General features: G+C 37.4%; 1 protein-coding gene across 2 annotated transcripts; it reads right to left on the reverse strand.

Moving 5' to 3' along the window:
- Positions 1-579: 579 nt before the first annotated feature.
- On the reverse strand, positions 580-7,185 carry LOC140528498 (keratin, type I cytoskeletal 10-like). Of its 2 annotated transcripts, none has more exons than XM_072646381.1 (8): positions 6,479-7,185; positions 5,305-5,387; positions 4,497-4,653; positions 4,225-4,386; positions 3,991-4,116; positions 3,341-3,555; positions 1,983-2,332; positions 580-951 (listed from the first exon to the last, which is right to left on the reverse strand). In XM_072646381.1, the coding sequence occupies exons 1-8, from the start codon at positions 7,142-7,144 to the stop codon at positions 845-847; spliced, it is 1,866 nt and encodes a 621-aa protein (XP_072502482.1). In that variant the 5' UTR covers positions 7,145-7,185; the 3' UTR covers positions 580-844. The 2 variants fall into 2 exon arrangements, with proteins under 2 accessions (XP_072502482.1, XP_072502483.1); XM_072646382.1 differs by having other exon boundaries at positions 2,003-2,332; positions 6,479-7,184.
- Positions 7,186-23,325: the final 16,140 nt, after the last annotated feature.

Consider the following 23,325-nt stretch of genomic DNA (forward strand, 5'->3'; position numbering starts at 1 on the left):
TCACATTTTTGACTGCAAGGCAGGAGGAGGCAGGTAAGAGATCATTGTGACATTGTAATTCCAATTACTGTGGTTTCCCACAAATAAGCAATTGAATTCCCGAGAATTACACACTCTATACATTACACACTCTATACCTTTAAGGAGGAATCTTCTCTTAAAATTGGCAATGTATGGGTATTGTTTTGGGAGAAACTGTTTTATACAATCTTAGGATATTGGTCCAATTTAGGACAAGACTTTTGTCTCAGGAAATTAAGATATGCCTGCAATCAATTTTTGGATAAACAACTTTCAAACATTGAGACTCACTATCAATATGTTGTTATTTCTGAAAAAGCCCTAGATTTAGAATCTTATGACATAGGGTCAAATCTGACCTTGGGACTTACTACTTGTGTGACCTTTCAGGAAGCCATTTTCTTTCTCTGAGTCTTTATATCCTTTCCTGCAAAATGACTGGGTTAGACTGGATGGTTTCTCTAATATCTTACTTGACTCTTGTGATACTATAACCTCTTCTCTTAAGGCTATTAATGTCTCATTCAAAAGAGAAAGAAGCACATGTACACAATTACATTGTTTGCATCAGTAAGAGAGTTTATTGAAATATATCAGTAAATAGGAACAGAAAGGTTTTTTTTTTTTTTTTTGGTGAGTTTTCATTGAAGAATACTCTCTGGTAAAATGAAAAGGAATAGTAAAGAAACCATGAGAAACCTTTTAGACACCTTATATTTGAAGAGAGAGAAGGTGTCAATGACCATTAGGAAGGATGCAGATTTTCTTTGCCTGACATGGATATATTGTGGTCTAGGGAAAGACCCTTCCATGTCAACACTGGTTAATAGAAGTGCTTCTTGGTCTCTGATTCCACTCTGGATGAAAGGACTCTACCATCAGGGGCCACCTCCTCAATGATGGTCTTGATCAAATGGCTTCTATTAGAATCTGTAGGTGAAAATGAACAATATTGGTATTTCTACTACGTAATGAAAAGTGCTCTTCTTTAATGAAGTTGAGGAGGGTTTTAAAGGTCCCCAAAACTGAACTTGAGCAAGGAAAATTAACAAGTAATAATGAGTGAAACCATTAGCTGAAATACCTTCCTATAATCAGAGAAATGGCAATTTGGTCCTTGAAAGATATATTTGTCAACTAAAATACTTGAATGTAGATACATGAAATAAATTTCTAATCTAAAGGAAAACATGGGAAAAGAGATCAACAACAATGGCCTTTCCTTAGCTTTATTTAAAATGTCAGTTTTGACTTATATTCTACCAGGTCAATATTCAAGATCTGTGATTTTGATGCTGTTGGTCTTCACTTTACAAACATAGGATAAAACCCTTAAGCATTCACTAAATGGCCTTCTAGAGCTGCCCTGACTAAAGCAATCCTCCTCATGTAGCCAACCTGACAGGAGCTTTTCCCATCTTAACCGTAATGATTCTCAAACAACAGACTGGTCATTTGTCTCATATTAAAAATCTTGCCTCTAGGATTTCTAGAGTTTGCATTGGACTGTTGTATTCTTTCAGAATGCAGAATTACATCTATACCAAAATGAGGCATCAGAGAACTTTAATGGATTCTATCATATTTTCAGGTTTATTTTAACTTCAGAATATATTTTTCTAAGAAAAATTTATTTTTTTTGCATGTAGAAGTAAAGTTCTGCCATTCTCTCTCTCTCTCTCTCTCTCTCTCCCTCTCTCTCTCTCTCTCTTTCTCATTGCTAATGTTCCAGGGAGATGTCACTTCAATTTAAGTGAATTCTAGTGAGAACTGTCCCAAATGGAAACATAAAATGAAATTTAAAGCCTATATTTTTAGATTTGAAATTACTGTTAAAACAATTTTTTTTCTGAAAATGGAAAGTCTCTTTAATGTTTCTGTGTTTCCATGTTTATGAAGAATGAAAGGGAAAAAAATCTCACAACTAAAACCCACAGGAAATTAAAACGGATTCTGATTACCCCAGTTAGTTTCTGCTGACCTTGTTCCAGAGCTGCCTTTTGATGGAGATTCTCCACCAGATCCTTGTCCTTGTCCTCCTTGTCCTCCTCTGGAGCCAGAACTTTTGAATCCTCCACTGCCACCAGAGCTTCCTCCAAATCCACCACTGGAGCTACTACCCCCATGGCCACCACTGGAGCTTCCACCATATCCTCCTCCGGAGCTACTACCTCCATGGCCACCACCAGAGCTTCCACCATATCCTCCTCCAGAGCTTCCACCATATCCTCCTCCAGAGCTTCCGCCATATCCTCCGCCACCAGAGCTTCCTCCATATCCACCACCTCCACGACCACCACCTCCAGATGAGCTACCAGAACAATAAAAAGGGAGACAAATTTTAATAATTTGACCTTGATATGGGGTGTTGGTTGAATTTCAAAATCTTGGTACTATAACCCTTGATCCATAAGCCTTAGAAATAGTGTGTCTTTCTCCCAGATCTTATTAGACTATTAGAGAAACTAAATAGTTTGAGAGGAGATAGATGGCCAAGTGTGATGATACATGCCCATAGTCCTTCCTACTGGGAGAGACTGAGACTGGTAGATCACTTGAGATTGGGCATTGTGGTCTTCAGTAGGATTAAAGCTGATTGGATATCATCACTAAGTATGGCACCATATGGTGAGCCTTTGAGAGCAGAGACTGCCTAAGGAGGGGCAAATCATCACAGCTGGGAAATATAGCACAGGGTTAAAGCCCTCATTCCAGTTATTATTGGGATTGAGACCATGAGTGGTCAGTGTACTTTCAGCCTAGGGGAGATAGGGAGAACCAGAAGAGGGAGAGAGGAAGAGAGAGAGAGAGAGAGAGAGAGAGAGAGAGAGAGAGAGAGAGAGAGAGAGAGAGAGAGAGAGAGAGAGAGAGAGAGAGAGAAAGAGAGAGAGAGAGAGAAAGAGAGAGAGAGACACAGAGAGAGAGACACAGAGAGACACAGAGAGAGAGACAGAGAGAGACAGAGAGAGAGAGACAAAGAGAGACAGAGAGAGAGAGACAGAGAGAGACACACACAGAGAGAGAGGAAGAGAGACAGAGAGAGACACAGAGAGAGAGAGAGGAAGAGAGACAGAGAGAGACAGACAGAGAGAGAGATAGAGACAGACAGAGAGAGAGACAGAGAAGTTAAAGCTTGAAAAAGTTTTCTTTTACCAAATCATTTCTTGGCCAAAATCAGGCAGGATGAACCCAACATTTCAAACAGAGCAATGTATTTCTCCTCCAACAACTCTTTGCTTCTCAAAAACTGGGAGAACCTTGCCTACCTACAAAATTAGTAGGCAGGAGAATTTTCAATAGTGGTGTTTGTTTCACTCACCCTCCTTCCTCTAGTAGGCTGCGGTAGGTCTGAATTTCATTCTCCAGGCGGATCTTGATGTCGAGGAGCACTTGGTATTCTGAATTCTGGCATTCTGTTTCAGCTCTGATCTGCTGTAACTGCTCTTCCAGAGCAGTGATCTGGGCCTGGATTTGTGACAGCTGAACACAGTAACGACCTTCTGTCTCTGCCAAGGATGATTCCAAGGATTGTTTCTGAGAAGAAGAGAGGAGCATGGTGTGAACTGACAACATCATTGATTAAATGGAATATGACAAAATTCTTTCTAATTAAAAAAATTCATGGGGGAATGAAGAAATTGGATTTCAATTAGAAATATGTGATCCAACCTAGTTTTCGCTTTTCAGTAATTTCAAACCAATACCACTTACACTTTCGACCCTGATGTGGGGTCTTGATTGTATTTCAAATCTTGATACTGTGTACTTCACTCCTTTCTTTTAGGATTCCCTAATGTTGGTATTCCCTACTTTGGTGAACATTAATCCTTGAGATCACAAAGTTGTGTTGGAAAGCTTAAAAATGGATGGGGAAACTTAGCATTTTATGGAAAAATACACTTATGTGAGAAATGTATTAATCTATTTTGGAAGCATAGAACTCATGTTCAGAGATAATTTTTAACTTACTAGAGCCAGTTGGGACTGCAGGTCAATCTCCAAAGCTTGTAAGGTGCGTCTCAATTCGGTGATCTCAGATTTGTGGCTGGACATTTGTTCAACGTTGGTATCGATCTCTGTGGTCAACTCCTTGCTCTAGGATCATAAAAGTAAAGGAGAGGAAAGAGAGAAAAGAATCATTAGAAGACAATAACCATCTTCATGGTTTTTATGATGATAATTTTAGGTGTAAGTAATTTTCACCTTTTCATTGAACCAGGCTTCAGCATCTCTACGGTTTTGTTCGGCCATTGCTTCGTATTCACTTCTCATACGGTTCAGATATTCGGTCAGATCCACTCCTGGAGCAGCATTCATTTCCACATTCACATCACCGGTGGACACATTCTGAAGATCTTTCATTTCCTGTAGGGGAAGGTGAGGGAAGGGGAAGGTGACTATAGTTTTCAGGACTATAGTGACAATTTAGAGGGTTGAGGTGTGGCATGGTGGGATGGAACAGCATTTTCTCTTACCTCCTCATGGTTCTTCTTCAGGAAGGCCAGTTCCTCATTCAGGCTTTCAAGTTGCATCTCTAGGTCAGTCTTAGACAAGGTCAGATCATCAAGCACTCTGCGCAGGCCATTGATGTCAGCCTCCACACTTTGACGCAGGGTCACTTCATTTTCATACCTGAAAGAGACATGTTATAATCAGTAATGTAATTCAGTCCATTTAATGAATGGGCAGAGGGTAGGAAAGGGGAGCCTGAGAAAACGTAAAGTAACAGAATACAATGCAATTTAACAAAATACCATACCATAGCAGAACAGACCATACAATACACACTAATTAAGTACTTGCTGTGTACCGAATATTTTTCTTGGTGCTAAAGAAATTGTACTAGGCTGGAAAAAGGACAAATTCTATTAATAATAGAATTGTAGCCATTACTGATAGAGTAGAAACTTGATTACTAATAGAATTCTTTTCATAGTCTGGTAACCAATTGATTTCCTATTTTATTTCAGCATGTTCATTCTACTTCATACACAAATGATGGTAACAGTTGAATATAAGCAGCAAAGTCTAAAGTGACTTAAAAGTTAGTTGCAAAGTACCTCTGGTCTCAAATATATTAGAAGATATTGTTACCGCTGAAAATTTCTCTGATGATTTAGAAAATGTTTAATTTTGACTGATTTTTTTTTTTTTTTTTTTACCAGGCAGGATGTTCCATTTGGGGGATATTGGAAACTTATTTTGATTTTGTTAAGAAATTACCCACACCGAATTCGTTTCTGATAATTTCATCAGCACATTTTCCTTATTCTCTTTGCTTACTTCAGTCTGAAGTCATCAGCAGCCAGCCTGGCATTGTCAATTTGCAGCAGTACACTAGCATTGTCAGTACTTAGATTCAGGATCTGTAGAGGAAAAATAATTGAGAAAGAGGTCATGTATACGGATTTTAAAAAAAGACCATTCTTTTTAACAGCTGAATTTAACCATTAACATCCTATAGACTCCTATGGGGACATTTTTGTCATTTAAGAATGACATATAGTGCAGTAATGTGTCTCCTAAAGCTTGGATCTTCTAGGATTTCTGAAGTTATACCCTTTCTGACCAGGCATGTATTTTTTTTACTCAGCAGTTGAAGTCCTTGATCTTATCACACCATGTTATTTCACTGACTTCAGGACTCCTCTGACTGATTTCTATGTATGTATGTATGTATGCACACACATATGTATACATATATACATACATACACATACTCACACACATATATACATATATGTATATATATTCTTAAGTAATTACATTTAGAATTGGCCCATGAGATCTGAATTTTAGATATCCTTGGGAGATATAAATTGCATCTCTCTTGCTTTAGGATTTTCCCCCAGATTTAAATAGTTCCTTGGTTTTTCCTTTGTAGTTTCCCCCTCTCATTTCTTTGATTATGCTTGCTTTCTTCAGGAGTTCCCTGGAGGCCCAGCACTTTTCAACAGTCTGACATACTTGTTGACCAATAATGGTTTACCATTGCATGTTGGGTAGAGATTACTTTTCCTCAACTCTTCAGTTTTGAATCATACAAAATTATTCCCAAGACCAAGAATAACACAGGCAATAACAATTTGCAGCCCCATATTTCTTGATTTAAGATTTCTCTATCTCAATTATTTATTTACTTATTTTGGTGAGGGAGAGGAGATGGGCTGGATCTGTGATCTTATTGCTCTGAGTATCTGCCAATGAGAAAGTATTTCTTGTAATGCATATCAGAACCTTTTCTGAAACTTAGAGTCTTGCAGAGTTGCCTAGGGGCACTGGAAAAAATTAAGGGACTTATTTTGGGCCATGTATCTACTAGATATTACAGGAATTTTGAATTTAGGTCTCCTGACTCTGAGACCAGCTCTTCTTATCTAAAATATAAAACTAAGAAATATAAGACTAAGAATAAGCACAAGACTAGTTCAGAAGCAGTATAAATGATGTTTCTTACCTGATTCTTAAGATCTTTGATTTGGTCATAATACCGACTGTAGTCACGTGGTTCTCGTTGATTTGCATTGCCGTTTTTTTCATACCACTCTTTGATTTTTTGCTCGAGCTCATAATTAGACTCCTCTAGAGCTTTTACTTTATCCAGGTAGGAGGCCAGGCGGTCATTGAGGTTCTGCATGGTGACCTTCTCATTGCCTGTGATGAGGCCTCCATCGCCCCCACCAAAACCTCCCCCAAGGAGTCCACCAAAACTTCCCCCACCAAAGCTTCCCCCACCAAAACTTCCCCCACCAAAGCTTCCCCCACCAAAGCCTCCCCCACCAAAGCTTCCCCCACCAAAGCTTCCTACACCATAGCTTCCCCCACCAAAACCTCCTCCTCCACAGCTTCCTCCACTATAGCCACCACCACCATAGCTGCCACCACCACCATAGCTGCCACCACCAAAACCTCCTCCAAAGCCCCTCACTGATCCACTGCTAAATCCCCTTCTTGAGCAGCTGCCATAGCTAGAGCCCCCACCTGAGCCAAATCCTCCACCAAGAGAGCTAACCCCATAGCTAGAGCCTCGACTGCTTGAGACTCTGACAGAGGAACCTCCTCCTCCTCCTCCTCCACTTCGGGAGGAAGAGTAATGTTTGCTGGAGCTACTTCTCTGGGACATAGTGATGCAGTAGAGGTTCAGCTCAAGCAAAGCTTGCTATCCAGAGACTGTGGTAAGCCTTTATATACTGAGCTGGGAGGGTGTGTCCCATCTGCAGTCTTCTCACTCAGCTGGCTTCTTTTTGCCAATTTAGCATTATCATTACTAATAGCCAATCTGATACATCCTGGTGTGTGTTTTGCCTATAAAATAAATAGGACATTTATTATGTTGAAATGGAGAATGGGTGGAACTCAGTAGAGACTCACTTTTGTTGTTCTTTTTTATCTTTTGTAGAACATTGAGCAATTTGTAAAAAAAAAAAAACCTATATTATCAGCAAAAAAAAAATAGGGAATGCAAGTGATGCATTCATTTGGTGGTAAGCTTGTCAATTTCACACAAACCAACACACACATGCAATTTTCTTTCCCACAGAAATGAAAAAGCAAGTATTCCAAATGATACTATGATAAAGGTAATTTAAAAATTGTAATTTATTGGAACAATTAATAAAGTAAGTGAGCATCAAAAACCCTGGTGAAGATGCCAACGCTCTTTCATGACACTGAAGGGATGAATATGTTTTTTAAATGAATAACTCATAGTGCTTCAGAGCTATTATGTACACAGGATTCATAAGAGTCATAAATACCTAACTTAGGAAGTGCCTGTATTTTTCTCTCTAGAAGATTTTTTTCCTCAGAGAATGAGAACTTATTGACATTTTGCCTAAAGATGGTGATGATTAAAATGTTTGGGAGAGGAGCTGTTAAATAGAAAGGTTTATGTCATTTAGAGATTTTTTAATCTACTGAGCACACGAAGTTATAAAAGATTTTCTTTTGCCTTTTAGCTCATCCATCATCACTGAGGTGCTGGATTTTGTTAACCTCACAGTAGCAAAACCGCATACCACACAGCACATGAGACTCAAAGACCCAGTGTTGGTATAGGTGATTCCTTAAGTCCTACCATCTCTTCCAGCTCTGAGGTTCTGAGATGGTGGAATTGTGTATACTTTGTTCACATTCATCTTCCATTCAACGAACCTTTATTAAGCACAATCTAGGTGCAAGGCACCATGTCAGACATTGGAAATACCAAGATGAATAGCCAATCGTTACCTTTCCTCAAGGACATTTGACTTAGGGGGGAATATAAGAGGAACACAAATATAAGCATATTTTATACACACATATACATATACATACGAAAAGACAAGTATTATATATAAATTTAGTAAAAATAATTAAAGTAAAAGAAATAAAGTAAATAGAGTAAAATAAAGTAAATATATAGTAAAGTACAGTAAAGTAGATGGAAGGAATTTGACAATGGAGAGAATATTAACTATTTGGGGTGAGCAAAAAGGTTTCACAAAGGAGATGGGTTGAACATTGAAGTCACCAAGCATTGATTTAGTGCTTGTTATATATTAGGTATTATGCTAAGTGGAGAGGATATGAAAGAAAGCAAATGACAGACAGCCCCTGCTCTCAAGGAGTTCTAGTCTAATAGAGGATGCAATATTATGTCCAAACTTGATATAGACTAGATACATTGGAAATAATTAACAGAGGAATTGCACTAGAATTAAGGGGGTTTGGGAAAGTCTTGTAGCAGAAGGCAAGATTTTATTGAGAACTTGAATAAAGCCAGGGAGACCAAGAGATGGGGACAAGAAAGGAGAGAATTCCAAGAGCCAGGGAAAATTCTAGAGTTAGGATCTGAGGTGTCTTGTGGGTGAAAAAGTCAGGAAGCCAATGTCACTGCATCACATAGTAGGTGGAAGGGAATAAAATATAAGAAGACTGGAAAGATGGAAGAGGACCAGGAAGATTAAAATATTGAATGAGAGGAAATAATTTAAGTATTTTTTCTTGAAAGAATTAATATTCCTGCATCTACATCATCATGATCATCAATATCATGATCAATATGATCATCTTCACTAGCATTTATATATTACTTTAAGGTTTCCACAGTGCTTTAAATATATTAACTCACTAGATATGAACCATGAATAAGAAATGATGCTTGTCCCGGTATACTGAACAGTAGCCTCCTGGGTTAAATTATTTTTTCAATAAATATTCACATTTCCGTAGCTACCTATCACATTTGACTTGGGTAAGTCCCTTTACTTTTCTAAAACTCTTTTTCAATATCTGTAAAACAGGGACAAAAATGTCTAAAGCCCTTCCCTTCTAAGTTCTTGTGAAGTCCAGATAAAACAATGTAGACATGATGTATGGCAGCAACATTTGCAAGATTAAAGTGTGATGTAATAAATGATTGAGATTATGATTACTATGCCAGCATTGGAGGCATTTGTTGTTCTAGGTTATTACGTAAGCATGAGCTATAGGGTCAAGATCTGTGATTTCCCTGATGTACAGAACTCTTGCAGGAGGAAACTCTTTTACCAAAGCAGATCAGCAATTACAACCTTAGAGAGCTGCCCAGACAACTGAAGTTATATATATGTTGCCTGACCCAGGGTCACACAGCGGATATATGTTAGAGGTGGAATTTGAACCCCAGTTCATCCTGCTTTCAAGGCCAACTCTTTCTATAATCTGCCAGATGCCATGACTCCCTCTCACTTCAGACCTGAAAGAATAACAATAGAATTTATATAACACTTTCAGATTTCCAAAGTACTAGACAAATACTGTCTCATTTGATCCTCACAACAGTCCTGGGGGTAGATGCTATTATTATGTCCATTTTATGGATAAGAAAACTGAGGCAAAAAGAGGATAAATGCCCTAGCTAGTAAGTTTCTGAGTTAGGATTGGAACTCAAGTCTTCCTGATTCCATGCTCTATCCACTATTTCATCTAACAGTCTAAGTTCATAAAGTTCATAAATGGTGAATCTTGGATTAGAAACAGTCTTCTGACTTCCAGTCTTGTGCTCTTTCTCCCACAACAATCTGTATATATATAATCACAATGACTAGCATTTACATAACATTTAAGAGTTTGCAAACTACTTTACATATATTATTTCATTTGAACCTTGCTATGACTTCTGTGAGGGAGGTACTGGACCTGTTATTATCCCAATTTTATAGATGATTAAATTGTAGCTGAGAAGTTATGTGATTTGCTAAGGGTCACAAAGTTAGTTTTAGAGTTTAGAGAAGGGTCTCATCTTGATTTTCCTCAAGCTACCCCCTAACCTGTTTGTTATGCTATCTCTCAGAGTATTCTCTGCATATTGCATGAGAACAGTGGGGTATTCTACCTGTCTTAAATTCCCCTCTCTCTGGAGAAACTTTGCTCCAAACTTTAAAAAAAAAAAAATCTCAACCAGGAAGTTCTTGGAAAGATCTTGAAAATCAAGTTTGGATATTTGGCATCTCTCTCCCATTGCTAATTAGATTTTCATATTAAATTTACAGCTACGCAGTGCATTTTATGAGAACAACAGAAAGAGTTTCTGTAGGGAAGGAAAACTGGTTGCAAGCATTAGCACAAAGTGTATTGTTCCTATAGGAGATCACTACCCAACACATGTCAGATTCTTAAGCTTGTCAACACATGCCTGTAGAAGAGGAGTACACCAGAAAAAAAAAACACCCTGGCATGGATCCTTCATGAAGATAAGTAACACCAAAGAAAGCCTGTAATAAGTTTGCAAAAAACCAGACTGGCACACAGAATAGAGTGGGAAGGTTCAGAGAGTACTCAAAGCCTTGCGACCCAAGGAGTGATGGAAAAAGCGCAAAGTCCTTTGAGTTTCTCAAGGCATCTATGAGGCTAAGTGGATAGAGAGATGGACCTGGAGTTAGGAAGACCTGAGTTCATATATTCCTTCCTAACTGTGTGGTCATGAGCAAGTCACTTAATTCCTGTCTGCCTCCAATCAGGGTAATAGCAGCACCTCCCTCATAGGGTTGTTGTGAGGATCTAAAATTTTTTTTTGTAAATTATTTTACAAACTTTAAGTAAGATTATAGAAGTCTACTTTCTTGGTGAACAGATATCTCCTCCCATCCTTTCAGATGAGGAAGAACAATGCTTACCATCAGGGAAAGACATGAAAGTCAAGGCTTCTGTATCTCAAACATTCAAAATAAATATTCAATGGTCTTAGGCCATGGAAGAGCTCAAAAAGGATGTTGAAAATCAAGTAAGAGAGGTGGAGGAAAAACTGGGAAGAGAAGTGAAAGAGACTCAAGAAAAGCATGAAAAATAGGTCAACACCTTGCTAAAGAAGACCCCCAAAAAATGCTGAAGAAAAAGACACCTTGAAAAATAGGCTAACTCAATTGTCAGAAGAGGTTCAAAAAGCCAATGAGGAGAAGAATGCTTTAAAAAGCAGAATGAGCCAAATGGAAAAGGAGGTTCAAAAGCTCACTGAAGAAAATAGTTCACCCTCTCTTTGTAATAGCTGTTTAAAAATCTATCTTGTGATCCAGTTCTGCTTTTGTTACTGTGGGCTGTGGTGGAAACTCGCCTTTTTCCCTGTATGTTTAGGTCAAACTGTGTGAAAAATCTTTGTTCTTTGTTATTTAAAATGATGTACTGTATTACCGTTTACATGGACATTTTCCTGCAGGTGCTCACAAGTGCCTTGCATCAGGGACTAGTGGGAATCAATTATATTTTCACAAGAACTATGTAAAGCATGTGATTAGATACCACTACAGTATGTAACTATTGCAGCTTTACAATAGTCTTGTTTTTAATTTAAATGGGAGGGAAAATACAGTCTTTGAATTTTGTCGTATACCTGCTGTAGAAGTGAATATTGGAAATATCTAATCATGTGCTATGGCATTTTCATGAAAAACAGGAAATCAGTCGTGGCTGTTAAATGGGCTTACATAAGATGATCTAGAGCTTTTTCATTAAATGGTATTGGAAAAGATTTTAAATTCTTTCAAAAGTATGCCAGTTTTGACAATAAAAATATGGGAACTCTAAAAAAAAAAAAAAAAAAAAAGAAAATAGTTCTTTCAAAATGAGAATGGAACAGATGGAGGCTAATAACTTTATGAGAAACCAAGAAATCACAAAACAAAGCCAAAAGAATGAAAAAAATGGAAGATAATGTGAAATATCTCATTGGAAAAACAGCTGACCTGGAGAATAGATCCAGGAGAGACAATTTAAAAATTATGGGCCTACATGAAAGCCATGATCAAAAAAAGAGCCTAGACATCATCTTTCATGAAATTATCAAGGAAAATTACCCTGAGATTCTAGAACCAGAGGGTAAAATAAGTATTCAAGGAATCCACAGATCACTTCCTGAAAGAGATCCAAAAAAAGAAACTCCTCGAAACACTGTGGCCAAATTCCAGAGTTCCCAGATCAAGGAGAAAACATTGCAAGCAGATAGAAAGAAACAATTCAAATACTGTGGAAATGAAATCAAGATAACACAAAATATAGCAGCTTCAACTTAAATGATTGAAGGATGTGGAATATGATATTCCAGAAATCAAAGGAACTAGGACTAAAACCAAGAATCACCTACCCAGCAAAACTGAGTATAATACTTCAGGGGAAAAAATGGTATTTCAGTGAAACAGAGGACTTTGAAGCATTCTTGATGAAAAGACCAGAGCTGAAAAGAAAATTTGACTTTCAAACACAAGAATCAAGAGAAGCATGAAAAGGTAAACAGCAAAGAGAAGTCATAAGGGACTTACTAAAGTTGAACTGTTTACATTCCTACATGGAAAGACAATATTTGTAACTCTTGAAACTTTTTTCAGTATCTGGATAGTTGGTGGGAATACACACACACACACACACACACACACACACACACACACACACACACACATAGAAAGAGGGAGACAGAGAACATAGGGTGAGCTGAATAGGATAGGATCATATCTTAAAAAATGAAATTAAGGGGTGAGAGAGAAATATATTGGGAGAAGAAAGGGAGAAGTGGAATGGGGCAAATTATCTCTCATAAAAGAGGCAAGTAAAAGACTTTTCAGTGGAGGGACAAAGTGGGGAGGTAAGAGAAAAAACATGACGCTTACTCTCATCACATTCGACTAAAGGAAGGAATAAAATGCACACTCATTTTGGTATGAAAACCTATCTTACAATACAGGAAAGTGGGTGAGAAGGGGACAAGTAGGGTGGGGAGGATGATGAAAGGAAGGGCAATGGGAGGAGGGAGCAATTAGAAGTCAACACTCTTGGGGAGGGACAAGGTCAAAGGAGAGAGCAGAAGCAATGGGGGGCAGGATAGGATGGAGGGAAATATAGTTAGTCTTACACAACATGTCTATTATGGAAGTCATTTGCAAAACTACACAGATATGGCCTATATTGAATTGCTTGCCTTCCCAGTGGGGATGGGTGGGGAGGGAGGAAGGAAGAGAAGTTGGAACTCAAAGTTTTAGGAACAACTGTTGAGTATTGTTTTTGCATACAACTAGGAAATGAAAAATAGTGGTAATGGGGTATAGAAATTGATCTTGCTCTACGGGACAAAAGAGAAGATGGGGATAAGGGAAGGGAGGAATGTTAGAAAGGAGAGCAGATGGGTGATAGGGGTAATTAGAATGCTTGGCATTTAGGGGTTGGGGGAGAGGAAAAGTGGGTAGAAAATTTGGAACCCAAAATTTTGTGGAAATGAATGTTGAAAACTTAAATAAACAAATTTAAATAATAAAAAAAGAAATTTTGGAACAAGTTCTACCTTCATGCTGCTTTGTAGCATCGTATTAGCATTCTTTCTACCAAAGTCACCCAATTCTGTTGGCCTCATTTTCCTCATCTGTAAAATGAGTTAAAGAAGGAAATAAGAAACCATTCCAGTATCTTTGTCATGAAAACCCCCAAAGGATTCATTAAGAATCAGACATGACTAAAATGACTGAACAAAAAAAATATCAAAGAATTAATAGACTAATGGACAAACTTCTCGCAATTAGTCCATACCATATTTCTACCAATCAAATCACATATGGAATAGCATACAAACCTCACCAGACTTGGATGGAAAGCCAGGATATACTCATATGATCTTTTACATCTGTCATGTATCTGATTTTTGTATTTCAGATGTATTCCTTGTAGACAATGTACTGTTGAATTCTGCTTTCTAATCCGTTATGCTATCATTTTCTGTATTATTGGTAGGTTCAACCTATTCACTTTCATGGTTATGAATGTTATTTCTACATTTGCATCTATCATACCCTCATATATTTTCCTGTCTTTTCTTTTCCCTTATTCTCCCCTTCACAAAGAATACTTTGTTTTTCACATTTTTCTCTTTTAATTCTCCTCCCCCTTTTAGATTCACTCTGTTAATTAGAAAATTATTCTGCTTATGATCATTCCCTTACTGACTTAATACCCCATTTCTACTTTCATGATCAGCCTGTTTCCTTCTCTACAACCAACTCTTTGGGTGTATGTACATGCATTCAACTCTAGATGATGTCAATTCAATCCAACAACCTAACTTTTCACTGATGAGGAAATTGAAGCCAAAGAAATGACTTCTCCAAGGTGATGTGAACAATAGTTAATAGATCCTGGATTCAAAGTCAAGTCCTTCAGCACTCTTTTCACTATAAAAATTTGCCTCATTATTATGTCAATTAAAATTCCTATATGAAATGGAAAAAAATTGGAAAGAAAAATGAGATTGATGCAAGAAAATCATGAAAAATGAGTCAACTGCTTGCTAATGGGGACCCAAAAAATGCTGAAAAAAATAAAACCTTAAAAAATATACTAGCTCAAATGGCAAAAGAAGTCCAGAAAGCCAATGAGGAGAAGAATGCCTTTAAAAGCCTAACTGGCCAAATGGAAAAGGAAGTCCAAAATCTCACTGGAGAAAATAATTCCTTAAAAATTAGAATGGAGCATATGGAAGCTAATGACTTTATAAAAATCAAGAAATTATAAAACAAAACTGAAAGAATGAAAAAAATAGCAGACAGCATGAAGTGTCCCATTGGAAAAGCAACTGACCTGGAAAATAGATTCAGGAGAGACAATCTAAAAATTATGGGACTACTTGAAAGCCATGACCAAAAAAAGAGCCTAGACATCATCTTTCATGAAATTGTCAAGGAAAAAATCCCTGATATTCTAGAATCAGAGAGTAAAATGGATATTGAAAGAATCCACTGATTTCCTCCTAAAAATGATCCCCAAAGGAAAACTAGGAATATTATAGCCAAACTCCAGAGCTCCCAGTTCAAGGAAAAAATGCTTCAAGCAGTTAGAAAGAAACAGTTCAAGTATTGTGGAAACACAATCACGATAATACAAGTTCTAGCAGTTTTTACATTAAGGGATTAGTGGGGTTGGAATATGATATTTCAGAGGTCAAAGGAGCTAGGATCAAAACCAAGAATCACCTACCCAGTTAAACTGAGTATAATACTTCTGGGGAAAAATAGTTATTCAATAAAATAGAGGACCCTCAAGCATTTTTGATGAAAAGACCAGAGCTGAATAGAAAATCTGGCTTTCAAATGCAAGAATCAAGAGAAGCATGAAAAGGTAAACAGGAAAGAGAAATCATAAAGGACTTACTAAAGTTGAACTGTTTACATTCCTACATGGAAAGACAATATTTGTAAATCTTGAGACTTTTCTCACTATAAATGTAGTTGGAGGGATTTTATATATATATATGTAGACAGAGGGCACAGGGTGAGTTGAATATGAAGGGATGATATCTAAAAAATAAAATTAAGGGGCAAGAGAGGAATATATCAGAAAAATGAGAAAGGGAGAAATAGAATAGGGTAAATTATCTCTCACATAAAAGAGGCAAGAAAAAGCTTTTTCAGTGGAGAGGAAGAAGGGGGAGATCATCAGGAAAGAGTGAAGCTCACTCTCATGACATTTGGCTTAGGGAAGGGATAGCATGCATACTCAATTTGGTATAAAAATCTATCTTACATTACAGGAAAGTAGGGAGGGAGGGGATAATTGAGGGATAGGATGGATGATAGAAGGGACAGCAAAAAGGAGGAGAGGGTAATTAGAAGTAAACACTTTTGAGGAGGGACAGGGTCAAAAGAGAGAATAGAATAATTGGGGGACAGGATAGGATGGAAGAAAAATATAGTTAGTCTTTCACAATATGACTGTTACAGAAGTGCTTTGCATGACAACACATGTATAACCTATATCAAATTGCTTGCCTTCTCAATGGGGGAGGGTAGAGAGGGAGGAAGGGAGAGAAGTTGGAACTCAAAGTTTTAAAATCAAATATTTTAAAATGTATTTACATGCAACTGGGAAATAAGACATACAGGCAATGGGGTATAGAAATTTATTTTGAATGACCAGAAAATAGAGGGGAAAGGGATAAGAGAAGGGAGGGGTGTTATAGAAGTGAGGGCAGATTGGGGGAGGGGGTAATCAGAATTCATGCTGTGTTGGGGTGGGTGGAGGGGAGAAAATTTGGAACTCAAAATTTTTGGGAGAAAATGTTGAAAACTAAAAATAAATTAATAAATAAATTTAAAAAAATAAAAAAGCTGTCTATAAGAGAAGGTTACCATTTCATGTGGTATGCCATGTTTTTGGTACATTGACATCTTTGTTGATGATTATCAAGTTCATAGTAAAAAGAGAAAATTTTAAAAATCTATTCATTTAATCTTTTATCCCCCTCAATGACACGTAAAAACAATTTTAACATTCGATTTAAAAAACATTTTGAGTTTCAAATTCTTTCCCTCTCCTCTTCTTCACCCCCTTCATTGCAAAGGCAAGCAATTTGATATAGGTTGTATGCCAGGCCTAGAGGCCTGAGGGCTACCCGAGTCTTACCTTACCTATCGCAGGTCTTCGGCTGGCCAAACCAGATAAACGTATGAGAGAAGAGACTTTCCGGAGTCGAACGAGGGTTAGGCTTTATTCAGGGTCTTGGTTACATGTGCAGGGGGAATTCTTCCTTAGGAGAGACAGAGAAATCTCCCAAGGAGGCAAAGATCTTACAGTAAGAGATTGGAAACGGAAGTGGGGAGAGAGGGGGGAGGGAAGAGCGAAGAGAGGAAAAGGGGCCTTCTGTCCTGTAAGGGCCCCTCAGCGCTAAGAGAGCCTTCGGGCTTTCCTGACCCTACTTAAGCTCTCCTGCCGTATCGTTTGCACCTCAATACCGTGCCTGTTAGATAACAATAGGTGTGCCCAGATCCGGGCCAGTCTCGAGGGTGGGGATGCTCTCTCCCATCACGTTCTCACGGGAAGAGGCGGAAATACACGAGATCTCACTCCTCAATTCCCTGCTGTTTCCTGGGGGGCCTCATGAGAACTCTAAGGTTTTAGAAGTTCTCACCTTTACCCGTCCGAGACTGTCCACATGGAACTGAGCTTACACCCCCAACAGTTGTACATGTACAGTCATGCAAAATATATTTCCATATTAATTATACGTGAAAAAAATGCAAACAAAAAACCCCAAGAAAAATTAAGTTAAGAAAAAGCATGCTTCAATCTGCATTCAGACCCCATCATTTCTTTCTCTGGAGATGGATGGTGTTTTTCATCACAAGTTCTTCAGAATTGTCTTAGATCATTATATTGGTGAGAATAGTTAAGTCATTCACAGCTGATTATAAATACAATATTGTTACTGTGCTTAGTGTTCTCCTGAGTTGTTCATTTCACTTTGCATCAGTTTATAATGTAAATCTCCCCAGGTTTTTCTGAGAGCACTCTGCTTGTCAATTCTTATAGCACAATAGTATCATCACAATCATAGACTACAACTTGTTCAACCTTTCCCCAGTTGATGAGTATTCCCCCAATTTTCAATTCTTTGTCACCACAAGAAAAGTTGTTATAGATATTTTTGTACATATGGGTCCTTTTTCTGTTTGTTTTTTAATCTTTTTAGGATACAGACCTAGTAGTGGTATTGCTAGGTCGAAGCATATGCTTGATTTTATATCCCTTTGGGCATAGTCCCAAATTGTTTTCCAAAATGGTTGAATCAGTTCACAACTCCAACAGCAGAGTATTAATGCTTCAATTTTCCCCACATCCCCTCTAACATTTGTCATTTTCCTTTTCTGTCTAATCAACCAACTTGATAGGTTTGGGATGGTAGCTCAGAGTTATTTTAACTCACATGTCTCTAATAAATGGTTATTTAGAGCATTTTTTTCACATAACTGTAGATAGCTTTGAAAACTTCATATGAAAACTACCTATTCAAATGCTTTAGCCATTTATCAATAGGAGGATAGCTCTTATAAATTTGACTCAGTTCTCTCTCTCTAAGAAATGAATCCTTTATCAGAGAAACTTGCAATAAAACTTTTTTACAGTTATGATGACTGTGTATTTCCCTCCATCTTATTTCCCCTCCTTTTATTTCTACTTTCTCTTTCTCTTTTCACTTTGTCCGTCCTCAAAGGTGTTTTGCTTCTGGCTACCATCTTCCTCAATCTGCCTTTTCTTCTATCAACAACCCCCTTCTCTTCTCCCCTTCCCCACCTACTCTCTTGTAGGGTAAGATGGATTTCTATACCCAGCTGAATGAGTATATTATCCCCTCTTTGAGACAATTCTCATGAGAGTAAGGCTCAAGTGTTATTCACTACCTCTCCCTCATCATCCTCTATTTTAAAAGCTCTTTTCTATCTTTTTCATGAGAAATAATTTATCCCATTGTATCCCTCTTTCCCTTTCTCCCAGTGCATTTCTCTCTCACCTCTTAATTTTATTATTCAACTCACATCTGCCTTCTGTTTATGTACACTCCTAACTGCCCTAATAATGAGAAAGTTTTTAGGAGTTACAAGCATCATCTTCCCATGCAGAAATATTTCCCATGATCCCTTTTGATTTCTATTTCCTGTTTCCCTTTTTTGTGCTTCCCTTTAGTCTCATATTTGAAAGCTAATTTTCTATTTAGCTTTGGTCTTATCATCAGGAATGCTTGAAAATTCTCTATTTCATGGAATTTCCATTTTTCTCCTAAAGGATTATACTCACTTTTGCTGAGGAGATGATTTTTGGTTGTCATCCTAGCTCCTTTGCCCTTGGGAATATTCCAGGCACTTAGATCCTTTAATGTAGATACTCCTAAATCTTGTATTATTCTGACTGTGACTTCACAGTATTTGAATTGTTTCTTTCTGACTTCTTGCAATATTTTCTCCTTGACTTGGAAGCTCTGGAATTTGGTTACATTATTCCTGGGAGTTCTTGTTTTTGATGTTTTTCTGGAGATGATGAGTAGAGTCTTTCAATTTCTATTTTATTCTCTGGTTCTAGAATATCAGGGCAGTTTTCCATGATACTTTCTTGAAATATAGGTTCTTTTTTTGTCATGGCTTTCAAGTAGTCTATTAATTCCCTAATTATTTCTCATTAATCTATTTTCCAGATCAGTTGTTTTCCCAATGAGATAGTTCACATTTTCTTATATTTTTCCATTCTTTTTATTTTATTTTATTGTTTCTTGATGTCTTATGGAGTCATTAGATTCCACTTAAACAATTCTAATTTTTAAGGAATTATTTTCTTCAGTGAATTTTTATACCTCCTTTTCCATTTGGCCAATTCTACTATTTAAGGAGTTGTTTTCTTCACTGAATTTTTGTACTTTTTTTCCATTGGCCAATTCTGCTTTCTAAAGAGTTCTTCTCATTGGTGGATTTTTGTTTGTCTGTTATCATTTGGGCTATTCTGGTTTTTTTTTTTGAGGTATTATTTTCTTCAGCATGTTTTGTGCCTCCTTTACTAAGCTGTTGTCCCTTTTCTTATCATTATCTTGCATCACTCTCAGTTCTTTCTCCAATTTTCTCTCTACCTCTCTTATTTGATTTTTAAAATCCTTTTTTGAGGTCTTTTTGGAATTTTTTTGGACCTGAAACCAATTCATATTTCTCTTTGAGGCTTTGGATGTACCAGTTTTGACTTGGTTGTCTTCTGAGTTTATGTTTTGATCTTCCTTGCATCATAGTGTAGCTTTCTATGGTCAGGTTCTTTTTTTCTTGTTGCTCATTTTTTTCCAGTCTGTTTCTTGACTTTTATCTTTATATGTTTAAGTTGGCCTCTGTTTCCAAGATGAAGGGAGAACTATCCTTAGCTTCATGTTTTTTTTTCAGAGCTAATTCTGGGATGTGTAAGTTTTCAATTCTTCCAAGATAGCATTATCTAAGGAGAGGTGTGTTTATTATTCTTCTGGCCTTTTCTCTAGTCTGTGAGCAATCAAAAGCACTTTTTTGTACACTAAAATTGTGACCATATTCCTCTAATCTTATATAGCCAGAAGCTCTGGTGAGTTGCTGCTTGCCCTTCTTTCCCTGGAACTGCAAATATGACTGTGACCTGGAGCCATGTATGGGCAATGCAACAGAGCCCTGAAACCATTGCAAGCAAAAAGACCAGGCAAGCAGTAGCACACCAGAGCTTGTAATCACATGAGAGTGAGGGAACATGGTCACCTTTACTCTCTGTGGGCTGAGTCCCGGAAGCTGCTGCTGCTGCTGCTGAATCAGTCACCTCAAATGTGTACTGCTTGTTTGCTGGTGTGGGGCGTGTGTTGGCACAGCCTGCTCTAGACTCTCTTTCTCTCTTGCCCTGGTGCAATAGAGTTTACCTTCTGACCTTCTGAATTGTTTTGGGTAGGAAATTTGCTAATTCCGTCCTTTTGTGGGTTCTGCTGCCCCAAAATTCATTTTGAGTCATTATTGAGAGTTATTTAGAGGAGTATTTGGGAGAGCTCATGTGAGCTCTCTGCCATTGAGGAGAAGTTTTAAAAAATGTATTTATTTTTAGTTTTCAACATTCACTTCCAAAACGTTTGAGTTCCAAATTTTCTCTCCATTTCTCCCCTCCACCCACCCCAAGACAGCATGCATTTTGATTGCCCTTTTCCCCAATCTGCCCTCCTTTGTATCACACAGCATTTGCTTAGAGTCATTTTTACATGTATTTGACTGGGTTTGGGCGGGGAGTGAGCTCTAGAAAGTTTCTGCTTTTACTCTGCCATTTTGGCTCTACCCCAGAGAAAATATTTTTTAAAAGGATTTGGAAGCAAATAAATATAAGGTATGGGAGAATATATAGTTAACTAATTTGACTTGACCAGGAGGGATTCACATATGGAAGTAATAACAAATATTTTATAGGTAGGCCGAGGATGCTTTGAATGCAAGGTTAAGACATTTGGACTTTATCATATAAGTAAAGTTTTCAAAGAGGATAAATATCCTTGGAGATGTATTTTAAGAAGAGGAAGGGATATAGATTGGATTGAAGAAGGGGAGAGACTAGAAGATACTATTTAGAAAGTTGCTAAACTGTGAATGAAGGCATGAACCACTATGGAAGTAGTGGGAATAGAAAGGAGGGGGTGGATATGAGACATCATACAAGGATGACCAACAGAATTGAATGTCCAAGGTTATACAGTCCCAGACAAGACTTGAACTTAGGTCTTCCTTGCTCTGAAGTTGGCATCTCCAATCCTCTGTTTCCTCATTTGTAAAAAGAGAAGCTTGAACTAGGTGTTACCCAAGGTCTTTTCCAGTTCCAAATCCTGTGATTTTACCAGGTACTTTTGGAGAAATCCTACATTGGATCGGTATCTTGTTTTTAATTGAAACTTCCAATTCTTTCTCTGATTGAATAAATGTTATTCTTCAGCTAGTCAGCAAGATAGGGAAACATGATACATTTCTTAGTAAAGTTAATAAGGTATTATTGTTATGGTTCATTTATTTCAGTCATGTCCAACTCTGTGACTTCATTTTTTTGTTTGTTTCTTGTTGTTGTTTTTGTTGTTGTTTTACGCAAAGATACTGGAGTGGTTGGCTCTTTCCTTCTCCAGCTCATTTTACAGATGAAGAATCTGAGGAAAACAAGGTTACATGACTTGTCCAAAGTCACACAGGTAGCAAGTGTGGGAAGCCTAATTTGAACTCAGAAAGATGAGTCTTACTGACTATAGGCCTGGCAGTCTATCCAATGTGTTACTTAGCTGTCACTAATAAGGTAGCATGGTTCAATGGAATAAGCTCAGATTCAGAGGAGTTGGGCCAAAATTCTGCTTAGTCCTGTTTGACTAGGGGCTTAACCTCTCTGGGTTCCAGTTTCTTCAACTTTTAAATGAAGGTGTTGTATTAGGTAATCACAAATGTCTCTTTCAGTGCTAGGAGAAGTAGCAAGGTGGCACAGTAGATAGAGTGCTGGAATCAGGATGACTTGAATTCAGATCTACCTGTGTAATACTGTCACGTCATTAACCCTTACTTGCCTCAATTTCCTCAACTATAAAATGGAGATGATAGCATTTATCCCCTAAGGTTACAGTGAATATAAAATGAGATAACATTCACAAAATGCTTCACAAATTTTAAAGCATTATATAAATGCTAGTTGTTCTTGTTATTTGTAATTACCCAATACAAAGAAAGAAATAGAATTTCTTAGGGCATTTAGTACAAAGTTTGAGAGTCTAGTTCATTTGTCTGCATAGACTAATGTGAATGTGTGATTGTGTATTTATGTTTACAATCCAGTTTTCTCTTCCCTGAAATCAGGAATAATAATGTTTTTGTCATTGTGTAGCAAATAAAGATCCAACTGTAGAACAGGAAGATCTGAGTTTAAGTCCTGCTGATCTCTGAGACACATTGACTATGTGATTCTCTCTGTAGTGCAAGCAATGTAGTTTCCTTATCAGGGATTCCTGCTAGTAATGAAGTTACAGATCTTAAACACATCTCTTAGAAATGCTGTAACATTAATTCTGCCTAAGTTGATTATCACAGTCTTTGACTCAGTTCTGAGCTCATGTCTAACTCATGTATTACAAATATAGCTAATTGACCCAAGTACAGTATAATGATAACAAAAATGTTTGATGTTCACATGGAAAACTGTCTTCTGGCTTCTTTCAACACAGCTCAAAGGTTACCTTCTGCAAGAGATCTTTCCAAGTTCTTGGACATGTGAGACTTTCCCTGCTATCTCTTCTGTCTCCTTCATTAGAATGTAACCTCTGGGGTGGTTTGTGGGTTTTTTTTGCCTTTATATCTTTATAAAGTATTTAACAAAGAAGCTGACATATGGTTGAACCTTTTTTAATTGACAATAAGTCAGTTAACAAACCTTTATTAAGTACCTATTATGTTCTAGATAGACACTTTAGTAAATGCAGGGAATACAAAGAAAAGTAAAATTCAACTCTATTCAATTCAATAAGCATTTATTAAGTACTTACTA

Source organism: Notamacropus eugenii, chromosome 2 (genome assembly GCF_028372415.1).
Source record: "Notamacropus eugenii isolate mMacEug1 chromosome 2, mMacEug1.pri_v2, whole genome shotgun sequence".
Lineage (NCBI taxonomy): Eukaryota > Metazoa > Chordata > Mammalia > Diprotodontia > Macropodidae > Notamacropus > Notamacropus eugenii.

Bases quoted from the DNA above. Each gene is read 5' to 3' on its own strand.
- LOC140528498 (XM_072646381.1), bottom strand. From the start codon at position 7,144: ATGTCCCAGAGAAGTAGCTCCAGCAAACATTACTCTTCCTCCCGAAGT. The intron at 4,387-4,496 runs GTAAGAGAAAAT...CTTCCCCTACAG, and splicing joins TGAAGAAGAACCATGAGGAG to GAAATGAAAGATCTTCAGAA. The intron at 3,556-3,990 runs GTAAGTTAAAAA...TCTTCTTCTCAG, and splicing joins TGCAGTCCCAACTGGCTCTA to AAACAATCCTTGGAATCATC.